Source organism: Dufourea novaeangliae, unplaced genomic scaffold (genome assembly GCF_001272555.1).
Source record: "Dufourea novaeangliae isolate 0120121106 unplaced genomic scaffold, ASM127255v1 scaffold99, whole genome shotgun sequence".
In the NCBI taxonomy this organism is placed as follows: domain Eukaryota; kingdom Metazoa; phylum Arthropoda; class Insecta; order Hymenoptera; family Halictidae; genus Dufourea; species Dufourea novaeangliae.
In genome coordinates, this window is record NW_015373982.1 from 150716 (window position 1) to 163988 (window position 13273).

General features: G+C 40.3%; 1 protein-coding gene across 3 annotated transcripts; it reads left to right on the plus strand.

Moving 5' to 3' along the window:
- The first annotated feature begins 1658 nt into the window (after positions 1-1658).
- LOC107187303 lies at positions 1659-12774 on the plus strand. Of its 3 annotated transcripts, none has more exons than XM_015575370.1 (12): positions 1659-2012; positions 6037-6187; positions 6269-6482; positions 6791-6886; positions 7212-7449; positions 7522-7823; positions 7903-9888; positions 9962-10073; positions 10153-10495; positions 10588-10828; positions 11035-11963; positions 12408-12774. In XM_015575370.1, the coding sequence occupies exons 1-12, from the start codon at positions 1829-1831 to the stop codon at positions 12580-12582; spliced, it is 4971 nt and encodes a 1656-aa protein (XP_015430856.1). In that variant the 5' UTR covers positions 1659-1828; the 3' UTR covers positions 12583-12774. The 3 variants fall into 3 exon arrangements, with proteins under 3 accessions (XP_015430856.1, XP_015430858.1, XP_015430857.1); XM_015575372.1 differs by having other exon boundaries at positions 12372-12490; XM_015575371.1 differs by lacking the exon at positions 6791-6886.
- Positions 12775-13273: the final 499 nt, after the last annotated feature.

Here is a 13273-nt window from a genome sequence, read left to right on the forward strand (position 1 = left end):
CGATATATTCGACCGCGTTCATTTACTGGCCCCAGGAGGAATTAATTCCGATTCAACGACTCGTTACGTACACACACATCCTTTATATTGCAACGATAGGCTCGTGTTCGAATATTCCCTCACATACTTATTCTAATGAGCTTCTGCTGGGCATTGTTTACTATGACACGGGTGAAATTAATCGCTTGACCTTATGAATTTATATGATAGACTATCGATGGAGCATTTGTTGGGGCGGGGAGAGGGTTCTTTTTATCTAAAGCGTCATGAAAAGTGGGTCACTTTCATGATTTTTTTTTACACTTTCGAGGAAAGTACCTACCTATAGGCTAAAGGTTCTTAAAAAATTATGTTTGTATATATTCTATTTAACGAGTCTTCACAACTTCTATTGTTGCCTTTTTCGACTTTAGGATTGCAGTCTACTGCCGTAGTAGATGTAATTTCTGTTTTCAAATGTTTTCAAGTGACCGATGACCTTTTAACTCTGATACGGTTGTTAATACAATTACGTTGATTCTGAGAAACATTCTTGATTATCGCTGCTTTGTGTCCTCGGTATATATTGAGTTTCCCGAATTACCCACAGACTTGATTAACGCAATTATCGACCGTCATATGACTAAATGTTCCAATAGTTTTTATCGTCTGGCCCGTATACGCGAACACATTAATCGGTCCGTCGAACCCTCGTTATCTTAACGTTCGATTAATTCGAAACAATTACCCTCGCCACTTGTTGCAATTTAGGCGGTTGAGCGCGCAGTCTGCTGACGTAACGCACTATTATTACTATTTTGCCGGCGCCGAAAATCGCGTTTCAAAAATATCCCTCATTCCCATCAATCCACACCGCGTACAATACTTTGGATTTAACCGGCACCGCCGAGCACGATTTCCGTGCAATTTCTGAATCATACCGATAAACCCTGACTCATCGAAGTCGTGTTGAACGATTTAAAGGTGTAAAATCTGAAAAAATTCTTGTTCCTAAAAACACGGGGAATCTAATAGTTTACTTTCAGGGGACAGTTGCTAGGAATAAACGGAAGTTCTTTCCAATTTCTGAAAGACAAAACCAACGCATGCATTTTCTACGACGACCGGATAGAGGTCGGTAGAGCGGTTAATAGGTTAAAAACCATCTGGTTCTACGTGTGATCTGTGAGCAGCTAGGCGCGCGACGACGCTTCTCCGGTCGGTGAAGAGTGAAAACCGTGGGTGCAGTCGTCGCGATTCTGGGTCCTCATTGTCGGAGGCGTAAACCGTGAATGCGACGAAGTACCACCGCTCTGTGTTGTAAACAAAGGGATCTTTGAAAGGTGTCATCGGCTGGAGTACAGGAGCGGAGTGATCAACGACGGGTGGTGTGGTGTTTCACGTGTTTCCACCGTTCGTCAAAAGTGTAAACGTCTTTTATGTTGGAGAGTGTGTCGGGAGGAGAGAGAGAGAGAGAGAGAGACGACGACGACGACGACGACGACGACGACGACGACGACGAGAGTGTATCTACCGCGGGAACTCCTCGGTTCCGTGATGTAACTTTTGAAGTGATAAATGTACTCGGGCCGACTTGAATAATGAAAAGTGAACATTTTTAAAACAATGGACGAGCAAAAGATTCGTTGTTGTCGCGTTCAGACAATTGGTAAACTCTCCTAATGATTTCTTCGTATTCTTCTTCGTTTCCATAAACTGTGCAAGTTAATTGTTGAAAAGGGACTGTTGTTGTTGTTGTCGGTACTAGCTGATTGTTATCCGCCGTGAAAGCGTTACTACATACTATGTTGTAACGTGATCGGATAACGTAACGTTGAACATTTGAGAAATGATGATAGTGCTTTTGTTGTGTGTCATCATGAAAATAGCTGAATTCTCCGTGGGCCGGATGAGCCCGCCATTGGAAACGCCTGCACGACCGCCATTCTTTTACCGGGGCAAACGAAAGGGACAACAAGAAGGGAAATATTATCGGATGCCCGGCCGCAAATGCAATTGCTTCGTGTACAATCGTAAGGATATACAAAATGTATACTTTGTAACCGTGGGTATTGCCCCTTAACATTCTGTCGTGGGCATGCAAAAACTAATCCCGAGCCTTTGAACGGGCTGTAAGTGTCGTAAGTGGCAGCCATCTATCAAATATCAAGCTCCAGAGAGAAAGAATCGGTCGGTAACTTGGTAAGCTAGATTACGGTAGTGCCAATCATCTGGAGTTAATTTAGCTTTATACATATATGTAGTTCGAAGCAAGCTTTTTCCCTTAAGCCTTGAGGTGTTCGAGGAAATTAGTCACTTTATTTTCTATTATTTTTTTGTTTTTCTTTTTGTGTAGTATACATATAGAAAGAGAGAGAAGGCCAGAAGATCCATAGATTATGGTGGAATGTGGATTGACGATTTAAATTAGTTTCTGTCAGTCTTACGACTTTACAAATGCAACGTGTTGAAACACGTAATATCCCCTTCTAATTCGGTTTAATTCTGTACAGATAGTTTGCGTTGTTATATGTATACGACTTTTAGCTTGATTTTACGTGTTATTTCGAACAACACGAAAGGCGGACACATTTGTCAGTGTCAAGCTGTAGGCGGCGAAGCAGTCCTCTGAATATTTGACTAAAGGAGGAAGAATTTATCGTGAACTCAGATAATTCAATTGATAAAGGCAGCTGATCCGTGAACAGACGGTTTCAGATTCCTTGAGCGGAATCCCTCTGGCCTAGGTTTTTTTTCCTTTGTACCTCGCCGTCTATTTTTCTCAATTCTACTACGTAACGTGAAACATCACCGAAGCCTGATGTTTCAGCACTATTTTTGCAATTGCCAGTATATACTGTTTCGTGTTCATGGATGTGCCTGATGATTGCTAATAAACGTGTTGTTAGCGGACGTTACATAGGTGTAGTTAGCGAGCTAATAAAAACGCACCCAAATATACGTCTTTGTAACCGATTGAACATTTTTACGTCACTCGTGGCGTGTACTGTCTACAACCCCTTAACCCGGGTAGAAAGTGATCTACGGTTTCCCCAAGATCGTTTCCAAGGTTTCACCCCTCGGTTGGGGACGAAAAAACTCGGTTTCCTAATTTAAAAGACTCCTCTTCCGTAGTTATGCGTGACGAAGAACGAGGTGCCTTACTATTTCGGGTAGCAACTCCGTGGGAGTGTTCTACACGTTCATACTGAAGAGAAGATGCTCGACATCTGCTCTACCACTTAAATACCCGGTATGGACAAGCAATTTACCGTGTATCTTGCTCGTATCGTCTAAACTCTAAAACACAAAAGAATATTAACCTCGTCTCGAGAATTAAATACTACCACAAAATATACCGTACGAACGCATAATCGGCTGTATACATATAGTTTAGTATATTATCTTCGCAAGAGAGAAAAAAACGTGTCCGTGAAGACATCAACGTCTCCCTAATAAAAGGCTGATCGTTTAACTTGTCTGTGGCCAGAAAATCGCGAAGCGTAAACGCGAGCCAGCAAAACGAACCGGTTCCGTTGGCAAAAGTGTTCCTCGGATTATATTTCGCCCGCCACCTCCGGTTGTGCAAAATTTTCGTCGAGTCGCTGAAATTTGGCTCTTCAATTTCATCCCCGTTCTCCCCAGCAAGCTACTCCCCTTGGACGGCACTTCTAAAATTATCCCCGTTGCCCTCGACACTGCGAGGAGGCGAGAGACCAACATCGAACGATTTTTCCACCGGCGAGTAAAACCCAAAGAGCCATTAATATTTGAGACCGTCGAGAGCGTGTGGAACAGCTTCCGTCAAATTGTGGCTTGTAATGCGAGTCACGTTAACTTTCCCCCCGACTTCGAGACACCGCGCCCGGAACTAACGGAAATAAAAGTTTTAACAACCGTAGGTTTACCATGTGTAGACGGCGAACAGTCGACGATGCCAAGTTCATGGTTCCGCCAAAGTATTTTCATATATCACTTTCCACGGTTAATAAGAGTCTGTCTAGAATTTCACTTTTTATTTTTTGTGAAAACTAGAGACACCATGCTATCGATCATTTCTGTAAGTAATGGCACAGAATTCTTCTATTTTGTAAGGGCAATTGTGGCAGGAAAGCCATCAGTAGCACATGCTGTCCGCAAGACATCAATTAGGATAGCCACAGGTGGGACGTGCTGTCTGTACTAGTCTGTAGACGCCTTGATTAATCGTACTACATAGGAAGGATGGTTACGCTGTTCTGAATGTAATTGTTTGATTTGTACAGTCGCCTGTAAACGATTTTCCTCTCTAGTAATTTCCCCCCTCCAGTTTACCCGCAGATTCCATGCGTTCCATGATTGATTCGACATTGAAAATGAAAGTTGCGTTGTAGGTATATTTTAGTAGAGGTATTACTTTAAATATAAAAGATAGAATGCCCTTATTAAAGATGTGTGTGTGTGTGTGTGTGTGTGTGTGTGTATAAACGACAGATACTATATATTTGTCCAGCACGTCGTATCGTAACCTTAATTCAAGCATGTTGTATCCGATTTCCTTTTGCCCACCCTTTTCGCCGGATCGGTAATGCTCATGCGCCGCCTGAACAACCGTGCACCGTGCACCATAGGCGCAGAGTTAAAATGAATTTCTAACTATGAACGACAGTCGGGTTGTTGCCATATGGTCGCGGGTATGAGTGTTTTCGGTGAGCATTTATCGAGCGTAAATATTTTCCGTAGAACTGGATTCCCAGCAACCGTGGCGAGATGAGGTGGAAAAGGATCTTCCGAGGTACGACTTTGAACTTAATCCGAAAATAGTTCCCTGTTTATTTCACATAAAATATATCTCATTCTATCGGAAGGAATTCGGTAGATAATAAACATTATCAGAAAATACATTTAAGCATCTTCGTAACAATTTGTCATGTCACATTCACTGTTAACAATGAACGATCCACATATGAGTTGTGTAGAACCGTATCGCATCTCTGTAAGCGGATCAAGCGTATAGAATAAAATTGAAATCGTGAGAACGATTTCGTGACACGCCACGCGTTAAATACCACATGTTCCATTCGGATGTTTTCGTCTTGTCCTCGGAATGACATATATATACATACTTATCTTCGATGGAATCATTTCGAGCGGCCTTCTTCAATCACGCATGGATCTATGTACATAGATCCGTTTAGATCTCTGAGTCACATGATGAATTCTTTTTTTTCTGTTTTTATAGAGATTCGAAGAAAGGTGGTTAAATAACTTCGTACATCCTTTGTTTGTTTTTCACGGCGTTGTTGACTGCCGCCCAATCTAAAATTAACATGTTTCGTTCGATCGATTAATTATTTATTACGTGACAACTAACCTTAAAACACGCCCTCTCGAGAGCGCCGCGATGACGCGCAGCCTTGATCATCCCCGATACGGAGCACGGGGCACGGGCGCACTCGCTCAAATGCGTCCGCCATAACCTTAGCCTGACGTCATTCACTGACAATTCTACTTTATCGTGAACATTCCACGGGTGCACGGAGAGGAGGAAAATACTGACATCCTTATCAGTGTGTCGTTGGTGGTTTTATCGGAACTAATTCGGTGACTTCTCCTCTCGCCGCAGAAATGTCATACGTCGTTTATTACGGCTTCGTTGCCACTGTGTGCGCGTTACATCGATAAAGAACGGTTGTCAGGTATACTTAGGTACAGAATTTTTCTACCTCCTCAATTTAGACGATCTACCGATTTCACGCTTGTTTCTCCATGTGATCCTTGTAATCTACATACTGCAGAGGTAGCTGAACCCCAGTTGTATAGGCATCTGTCATGAGCCACAACAGAGATGTAAACAATACAAATATGCTTGACCAAATCACCTAATTATTGACAGTTGAGACCCTCTTGGGTTACCATAGCATTTACTATGTTGCATTATCAGAAAGGAATACCATGTTTGAGAAACCTTGACATTGCTTTGTGTATGTGAGATATACATTGTTTCTTTATTTGATTTTTTATTGGAGACTATTCTTTTATTAGTGTTGTTTATTCATGTTGTCGCGTCTATTTTAGGTGCAGGCAAAGGGGCTGCAGTGATGGAAGATCCACAAACACCTGGATCTGATTGCAATTCCAATCCTGCCACAGATTCCATACAACATGACTTGATTGGTTCAGAATTTGTGCAGGATAATGTGGAATATCAGTGGTTCATTGATTATGGGTAAATTTACAGCATAACCGAATATATCTGGGTTTTTAATTGGTTTTTGAAGAATTCACATATTTATATATAAAATTTCAGCTACAGAGATGGAGGACTTCATATTCATCCTAGTGTATTATCCTCGCTCTCTGCTTCATATTCCCGGGAGGATTTGGGTTACTATGATGATCTTTCCCGTAATCTGGATGCTAACTTGGCTGAAATTGATATGGAAAGTTTTCGTACAGCAGACATTCATACTTTGCTTACAGCTTTGCCTGTAATGTGCACAGACCCAGTTCAGCATTCAGAGGTAAATATCAGGGGAGTAATTATATAAGCTGTTAATTTTATAACTTGTTATTATCGATGTTATGTTGCAAGTAAAATTGCATAATTTGATTCTTAGAAAAATGTTTTCTGTTATTCAAATTCGGACAGGTGGTTGTTTTAGAAAATATCTTATTTCGGTAGATAACATCTTATATCATATTTAAATTGTGAATGACAATTAATCGCTCCATTGTCATAAGAATATACATACGAGAATGGTTCTATTTCTTCCACACTTTCTGTAAATAGTTTGTTCTAAACATATTGTGTATTCCAATTTGGTGGCAGTTTAACTATCAAAGGGAACGATATGCCAGTATATCTGGATCTGTTATGGAAAAGCTTGACATCGGTTCATCTATCAGCCCTCATACTAGCAGCCAGGTATGACAATGGCTGAGAACATTAAACATCTTTTAGCTCGTGTCGACAATGAGAAAAAGTGATTTGAATTGACTTGAGTTTTGCTTATTATAAAGGTAAAATGCAGTTTGGTTGCAGTTCCTCTCTGCATGGCCAGTGAAAGAAATAAGTTTAAGCTGATTCGATTGTGTAACAAAGAAAACGTTGTTACATATTGTTCGACTAATAAAACGAATTATGCCATTTAACCAGTGCATGGAAATAAGCTGTGCTAGTTCTGCAAAGTGCATGAAAGATCGTGTATCGACATATAAAATATAATAATATAACGTGTCTTGATTTAAAGGGAGAAGATTCAGCCTGTTCAACGACAGACACAATCTCCATTTGCAAGTCGTCGTTGCTCTTTTCTCCCCTGAAAGAGACACCCGTACTACCACCAGGGGGTAGTTACAGCGTTGACTCTCTGGACTGCGAAGACATGTTACTAACATGCCAAGTGAACAACAAAGATAACTACACAATTGCCTTCGAGGGTAGTATCACAATGTATTCGGATGGCTCTCAAGATTTTGAAAATCAAGGTACAGATATAAACGATTTCCGATCTATAGTAGTAATAGCACACAAAAGTTATTTTCGTGTGTTTTTCACAGAGAAGCAGAAAAATTATGAAGCAACAGAAACATATTATAATAGGAACACGGACTTGAAAAATGTATTAGATTTATCAATGGCATGTTCTGATTCTAAAATTTATACCACATGGAGTAATTTAAAGCATTCTTCCATGAACAAAATCATGACTCGTCATCCATCAGGCAATAACAATACTATACCAGAATTTTTACAAGGTGTCGGCGGGAATATTTCTGGGACAAATAAAAGAAGTCAGAGTTTGCCGGACCTTACTAAGGCTACGCAATTACAGCACATTAATATACCTCTAAATTTTTCCGTAAGTCTTTTGTGACATTTTCCATTTCGATAAGCTAACGAAATGCAGTCTTTCTTAATTGAAACTATTTTTTTAATAGGTCGATTCTGCAGAATCAAATAATCATGTACAACAGTTACATAGTTCAGGATCCGTAATGAGCCGGTCTATAAATGAAGAAAGTTCAGATAGCGGAGAACATAATTCATCAGGGAAAAAGCTGCAGAACTTGAGTCTTGTGAAATTATTTATGAAACAAAAAAGTATGAGTGCAGAAGGAATGAGTCTTACTTTCGATCAGTCGGACTCTGTTAGCGATAATGGATGGCCTACAAGCAATAGCGCTAGTGATAGTGGTACTAATACAAATACAAATACCCAAATACAACGGCAAAATATAAATAATACCTCGAAATGTCAGGTACCGGGGGGCGATTTTTCTATCAATTGGGTTAAAGGTGATCTTCATAATAATAAAGAAGTAGAAAATCAGAAGGTCGTTTCTGATGACATTCCAAAGCATTCGTCCGTAATCGTCGATCACAAAAAAGATGATATGATGTCATCAGCATCTGTAGAAGAATTATCAGAAAGCATGTCGAGGTCGTCGGATTTGACGCATGACAATGATAATAATGTTCAGAACAGTTTTGACGTCATTCCTAACGCGTTCGATCATCAACGAAAATCAGCGTGTATTCGATCGTACGAAAAAAAGTATTCAATTTGTAAAACGACGGGCATTCAGGCGATAGCCGAAACAGAGGACAATGGAGTACAGACATCGTTAGTATTTACAACAGCCGTCGCCGCCGCTGCCGCCGCCGCCACTGCGGAGAAAGAGAAAAATCTACCTTTACGAGAAACAATTGTTAATAAGAAACCAGTATACGTTGTATATCCGAATTATGCGTTACCTGATTTATCGTTTCTCAATATCAAAGACACGAGGTTAGATAATGTAGCCTTAAAACCGCAGTGCTATGGTAAGAATAGGGTTAGCTGGAAACAGCGTACTGGTAGATCCGGTAGACCGTTTTCCTGTAACGACATAGATGCGTTGCGTCAACGTGGATTCTCGCATGTTAAAGATTGGGAGTCGTTGACATTCCTTCTGCCTGTCGAGTACAAGAAGATTTTGCACGACGTACCAGAAGTGTCGAGACACATCAACATCAACGAAGAGGTGAAGAAACCATTGTTCTGTCTGTCGCCCCCGATGCGTCATAAATCTCGACCTGTAAGCGAAATTATACCAAATAACTCATCATCTACAAGCAGCACCGCGACTCAACCATCTTCCGGGTACCGAGGTTCTTCCACGATATTAACAGATTCCTCGACGAACCAGCAAACGTCGAACAACGCGACTAATCCACTATATCTTTACCGTTACGATAGTATTAGTTCCGAGGCCAGTCTAATGAGTAACGAGAAAAAAGCGTACAAGCAGGTGATTAGTAAAACCAAGACTGCGGCGGCGGTCTGTCCGTCTCTTCCGAAACGATCTATCTCATTGCCACACGGAGATCGCGAGTCCGACGTTTCTAACGGGAAAGTGCCACCAAGACCACCTTTACCTAGAAGTATTTTAAGAAAAAACAAGGTTCCTGCGACCAAGAGGTACAGCATGTTCGAGATGGGCGATGTGGAAGAAATAGAGGATCAAACACCTGAGGCGAATAAGCGAATGTCGTTGCAAGAGCCATATTACATGAACAATGATCTGCAGCTGTTGTACCGTGGACGAATCATCGACTCGGAGAAAGACGTCGATGAGACGGAAGAGAGATACCACGAGAGGATAAATGATGTAACAAGCACGGGAGATATAGAGACTGAAACTTCAGAACACAGCGAGGACGATGTGAAACAGTTGGAGGACTATCTGAAACGTAGTGGTTTCTCTTCGCAGAGTAGCGATGGGGATACAGAGGATCCTGATGTTAAATTGAGATCGTATGTAAGAAAGTTTTTAGCTCTCAGAATGAACAAAGATGTTACCAAAACTACGGATATGTTAGAATCGCAGAAAAAGACTGTCAGTTTTGCTGTAAACCAAAGGAAAACGTATTTAGACAATAAGGTGGTAATATTGAGACTAGAGAATGATTCGCTTGGTAAGCTTGAATATTATATAAATTTTTCATTCATTTCAGACCAGTAACATAAATGCCGTTGCAAACGAGCAAACTAAAGATTGTGCATTTACGGAAGAGAGAAGGGATACAAGTCCTGAGAATAAACCGTTAGATTTAGACGAGAAGAGAAGTAAATATAAGTTTATTATTACATATGTTTCAAAGTAATTGTGTCGGCGAGATATTAAAATGTGTGAACGAACTTTCAGAAATGATATTATCCACGAATAAAGCGGTAGATTTATTGTTGAAATATTGGAACGGAGAATCTATTCATAGTAGACAGAGTTATGGTGATAAAAATGAGTGTGCTCAAATCTGTCTTAGTAATCTGTGTCCGGCATTATACGCCATTATGTCGGATGGTTTGAAACCACATTTAAATTCTACATTTGGACCAATAACGAATAGCGTTTGGCAGGTGGTAGAAGCGTCTTCGCAACAAGGGCCGGTTACTAAGACGTTGAACGAACTAGTACAAAAAATCAACGGCGAGGATATCATTACAGAAGGAATGTTGAAATTTCATGCATTTGTATTTGGTTTATTGAAGTAAGTTAACCGTGTTCGCGATGTGATATATGTATTTTTCATAAGTATATCCTATGATCAGATTCGCTGACGATTTTTCTTTATATTTTCAGTTTAAGAGCTTTAGACGCGTGGTTCGCATATCTATGTACAAGGGAATCAATCTTGAGGAAACACTACAATAATAATAGTTTATTCGTGAACGCTTTGGCCAATGCCAACGCACGAGAAGCCGTCGACGCTCTCCTCCACATACTGAATCCCCTTGCTTTTTGTCCATTTCAGTTAGATCTTCTGTATCAATATCGCCAGCTTCACAATAGTTTCGGAAACTTGAATAATCATAATATAAGTGTAAGTACCATCGTAAAAAAGTATCCAGTATTATCACGCCATCTACGATCAAGTACGATGAATCTAAAACAATAAGAACTACATACATACAATTCGACTGTTAAAATTTCTTTCACTGTGTTCGTTCAAGTCCTTGTCTAACAGAACCTATCGGAAGGCCTTTTATTGAAATTTTCGTATTACTGACTTAAAATCCAATTCTGTAGGCCGTAAACTTTCGGAATGTCGATGCTACCCCGAAGGAACAACATCATTTCGACAAGACAGACAGTTGTGCAATGGTTTCTAGTCCAAGGAAAGTACGGCCAAGATCCTGCATCGCTTACAGCAACTACGACGATAAATCTGGAACGCATAAGTCAGATATGGAAACCGTGAAGAAACGTTTGTGCAATCCAATCGGGTCAAAAGTATTTCGGGCTCTGGATAAATTGGCTTCCGAGGACTCTGAAGATTACACCGACAGTTTAGAACACTCGCCGTTGAACAGGGCGTCGAACAAGCATCGTCCTGTGACTCGTGTGAAATCTCATAGTCCAGTGAACAGAAGAAACGACGAAGACAACATGTCCGGAGAGGCAAAGTTCCGAAAGCTTCGGGAGAAATGGGAATTGATCGGCGGAAAGGAGGACGCAAAGAATCAGCCAGCCACGTCGTCGTCGTCGTCGTCGTCGTCGTCGTCGTCGTCGTCGTCGTCGTCGTCGTCACCTTTGTCGCCGACGCGGACACCGACCAGTTTAGGGAAATCAAAGATTCCTAGGCTTCTAACGTCACCGGTGAAACAGCCGAATACTACCGTGACAGGGCCAGCTAAGCATACAAAATCACCTGTCTCGGGGATTCCATCCTTGAAGAAACCGGTGATGCTACCGACGACGAAAACCACACCAAAAAAGCCTGTAGAATTAAGAAATAAAGAAACAACAAAGCGTACGAGCAGAGTGGATCAGGAAGCAGTGGGGACAACGCGAACGCATTTAACGCGTCCCAGTTCTCTGCCCTATAAATCCTATGGGGTAATGTCTAAAGACAAACACTTGGTGTCCCCGCAAAGACGAGCAGCGTCAACATCTTTACCACGACCAACTACTACAGCTGCTACCGCGAGAAATCCACCCGCAAAAAAACCTCTAAAGTAAGTTCAACGAAATTTTATTTTCTCTTTTATTAGATTATAGGTAGCGAACGTGTTAATTCTTTGTGTTTTTTTCTTTTCCTTTTCCAAGGGAAAGTGTATACTATTTAGAAAAATATTATTATATTTTATTATGCACCTGGCATCAATTAGCGAATTCTGCGAAATGCACTAGTATTATTTGCATGCAAAGCTGTAACTGATAGTTAAATATCATTTTTGTTTTTCGAATTTATCGATCTTGGTATGGGTTTATTTAGTTTCATGATTGTAATTTCAAGTTGTCCATAACCCCTTAGTAATATTACAGATGTTAAAGATGTTAAAAATGTGTGCCTTTTTTTTTTTCTTTTTCAGTTCATAGATTGCTTAACGTTTCGTTCGTTTTTCTGTTCTTCTTTTTTATAGATTAGTAAAATAACAGTTCGCCCGTCTCGGTTCCAGAGAGGTACGCACGATCACACAGAAAATTCCGTCAGATAATAAGATGCTTCTCGCGTTCGGGGAGGGCGAGAAGCTGAGAGTGATTCTAGAGGTAGATAGCAAATGGTTGTTATGCGCGAGAGGTGATCGAAAAGGTTTGGTTCCGCGAAGGTGTGTGTATAATATTCAGACTTAGCCCCGCACGTAATGTCGGCTTAAAAAATATACAGTATAAGGTGAAAAAGTTTCAAAGAGACTCGGAAACGTAACCACAAACAAGGATTAATATATATTCGACGAAGTGATGAAGAAGCAGTGTACAGTGTAACAAAGGAAAGGCATAAGAATTGTTTCTAAACTATCGCATAGTAATTGTTATTATCCATAATTGTTTGAATCGCTTGAATTTATATCGGAAAAATTGCAAATAGTATTGTATCACTCATAAAACATCATCAGAGAGTACGAAAGAAGAAACTAAATAGATATCGCTAGTCATAGGCTTTCAAACCAGATTATATTTAATTAAATTGAACATACACCTATTTATAACCAGAATGTACATATATATACAGTAAAAGTATATGATAATAATATGGATGATAAAGACGATAATGACATGTAATAACTTATGATTATTATGAATGTAACTGTGATCATAGTGTATAGGCGAGTAATTTTATTAACTGCGACCGTGCGGTGTAACGTTAAACTTTTTATTTTTACTGTTGTAACTTATATTATTTTTTAGTCATGATCGATTCCGTTGGTGTCGCACCGTTTTACGTTCAAGCGTCTCATTTTTAGTTTTTAACCTGGTGTATAAATTATTATCGTCGCGCGCTTGTGATTCGCAACAATCACATTTTTTTACTTGCTTCATGTAT

Coding starts and splice junctions, on each gene's coding strand:
- LOC107187303 (XM_015575370.1), top strand. CDS start 1,829: ATGATGATAGTGCTTTTGTTGTGTGTCATCATGAAAATAGCTGAATTC. Junction 6,188..6,268: donor CAGTGGTTCATTGATTATGG/GTAAATTTACAG, acceptor ATAAAATTTCAG/CTACAGAGATGGAGGACTTC. Junction 7,824..7,902: donor ATATACCTCTAAATTTTTCC/GTAAGTCTTTTG, acceptor TTTTTTTAATAG/GTCGATTCTGCAGAATCAAA.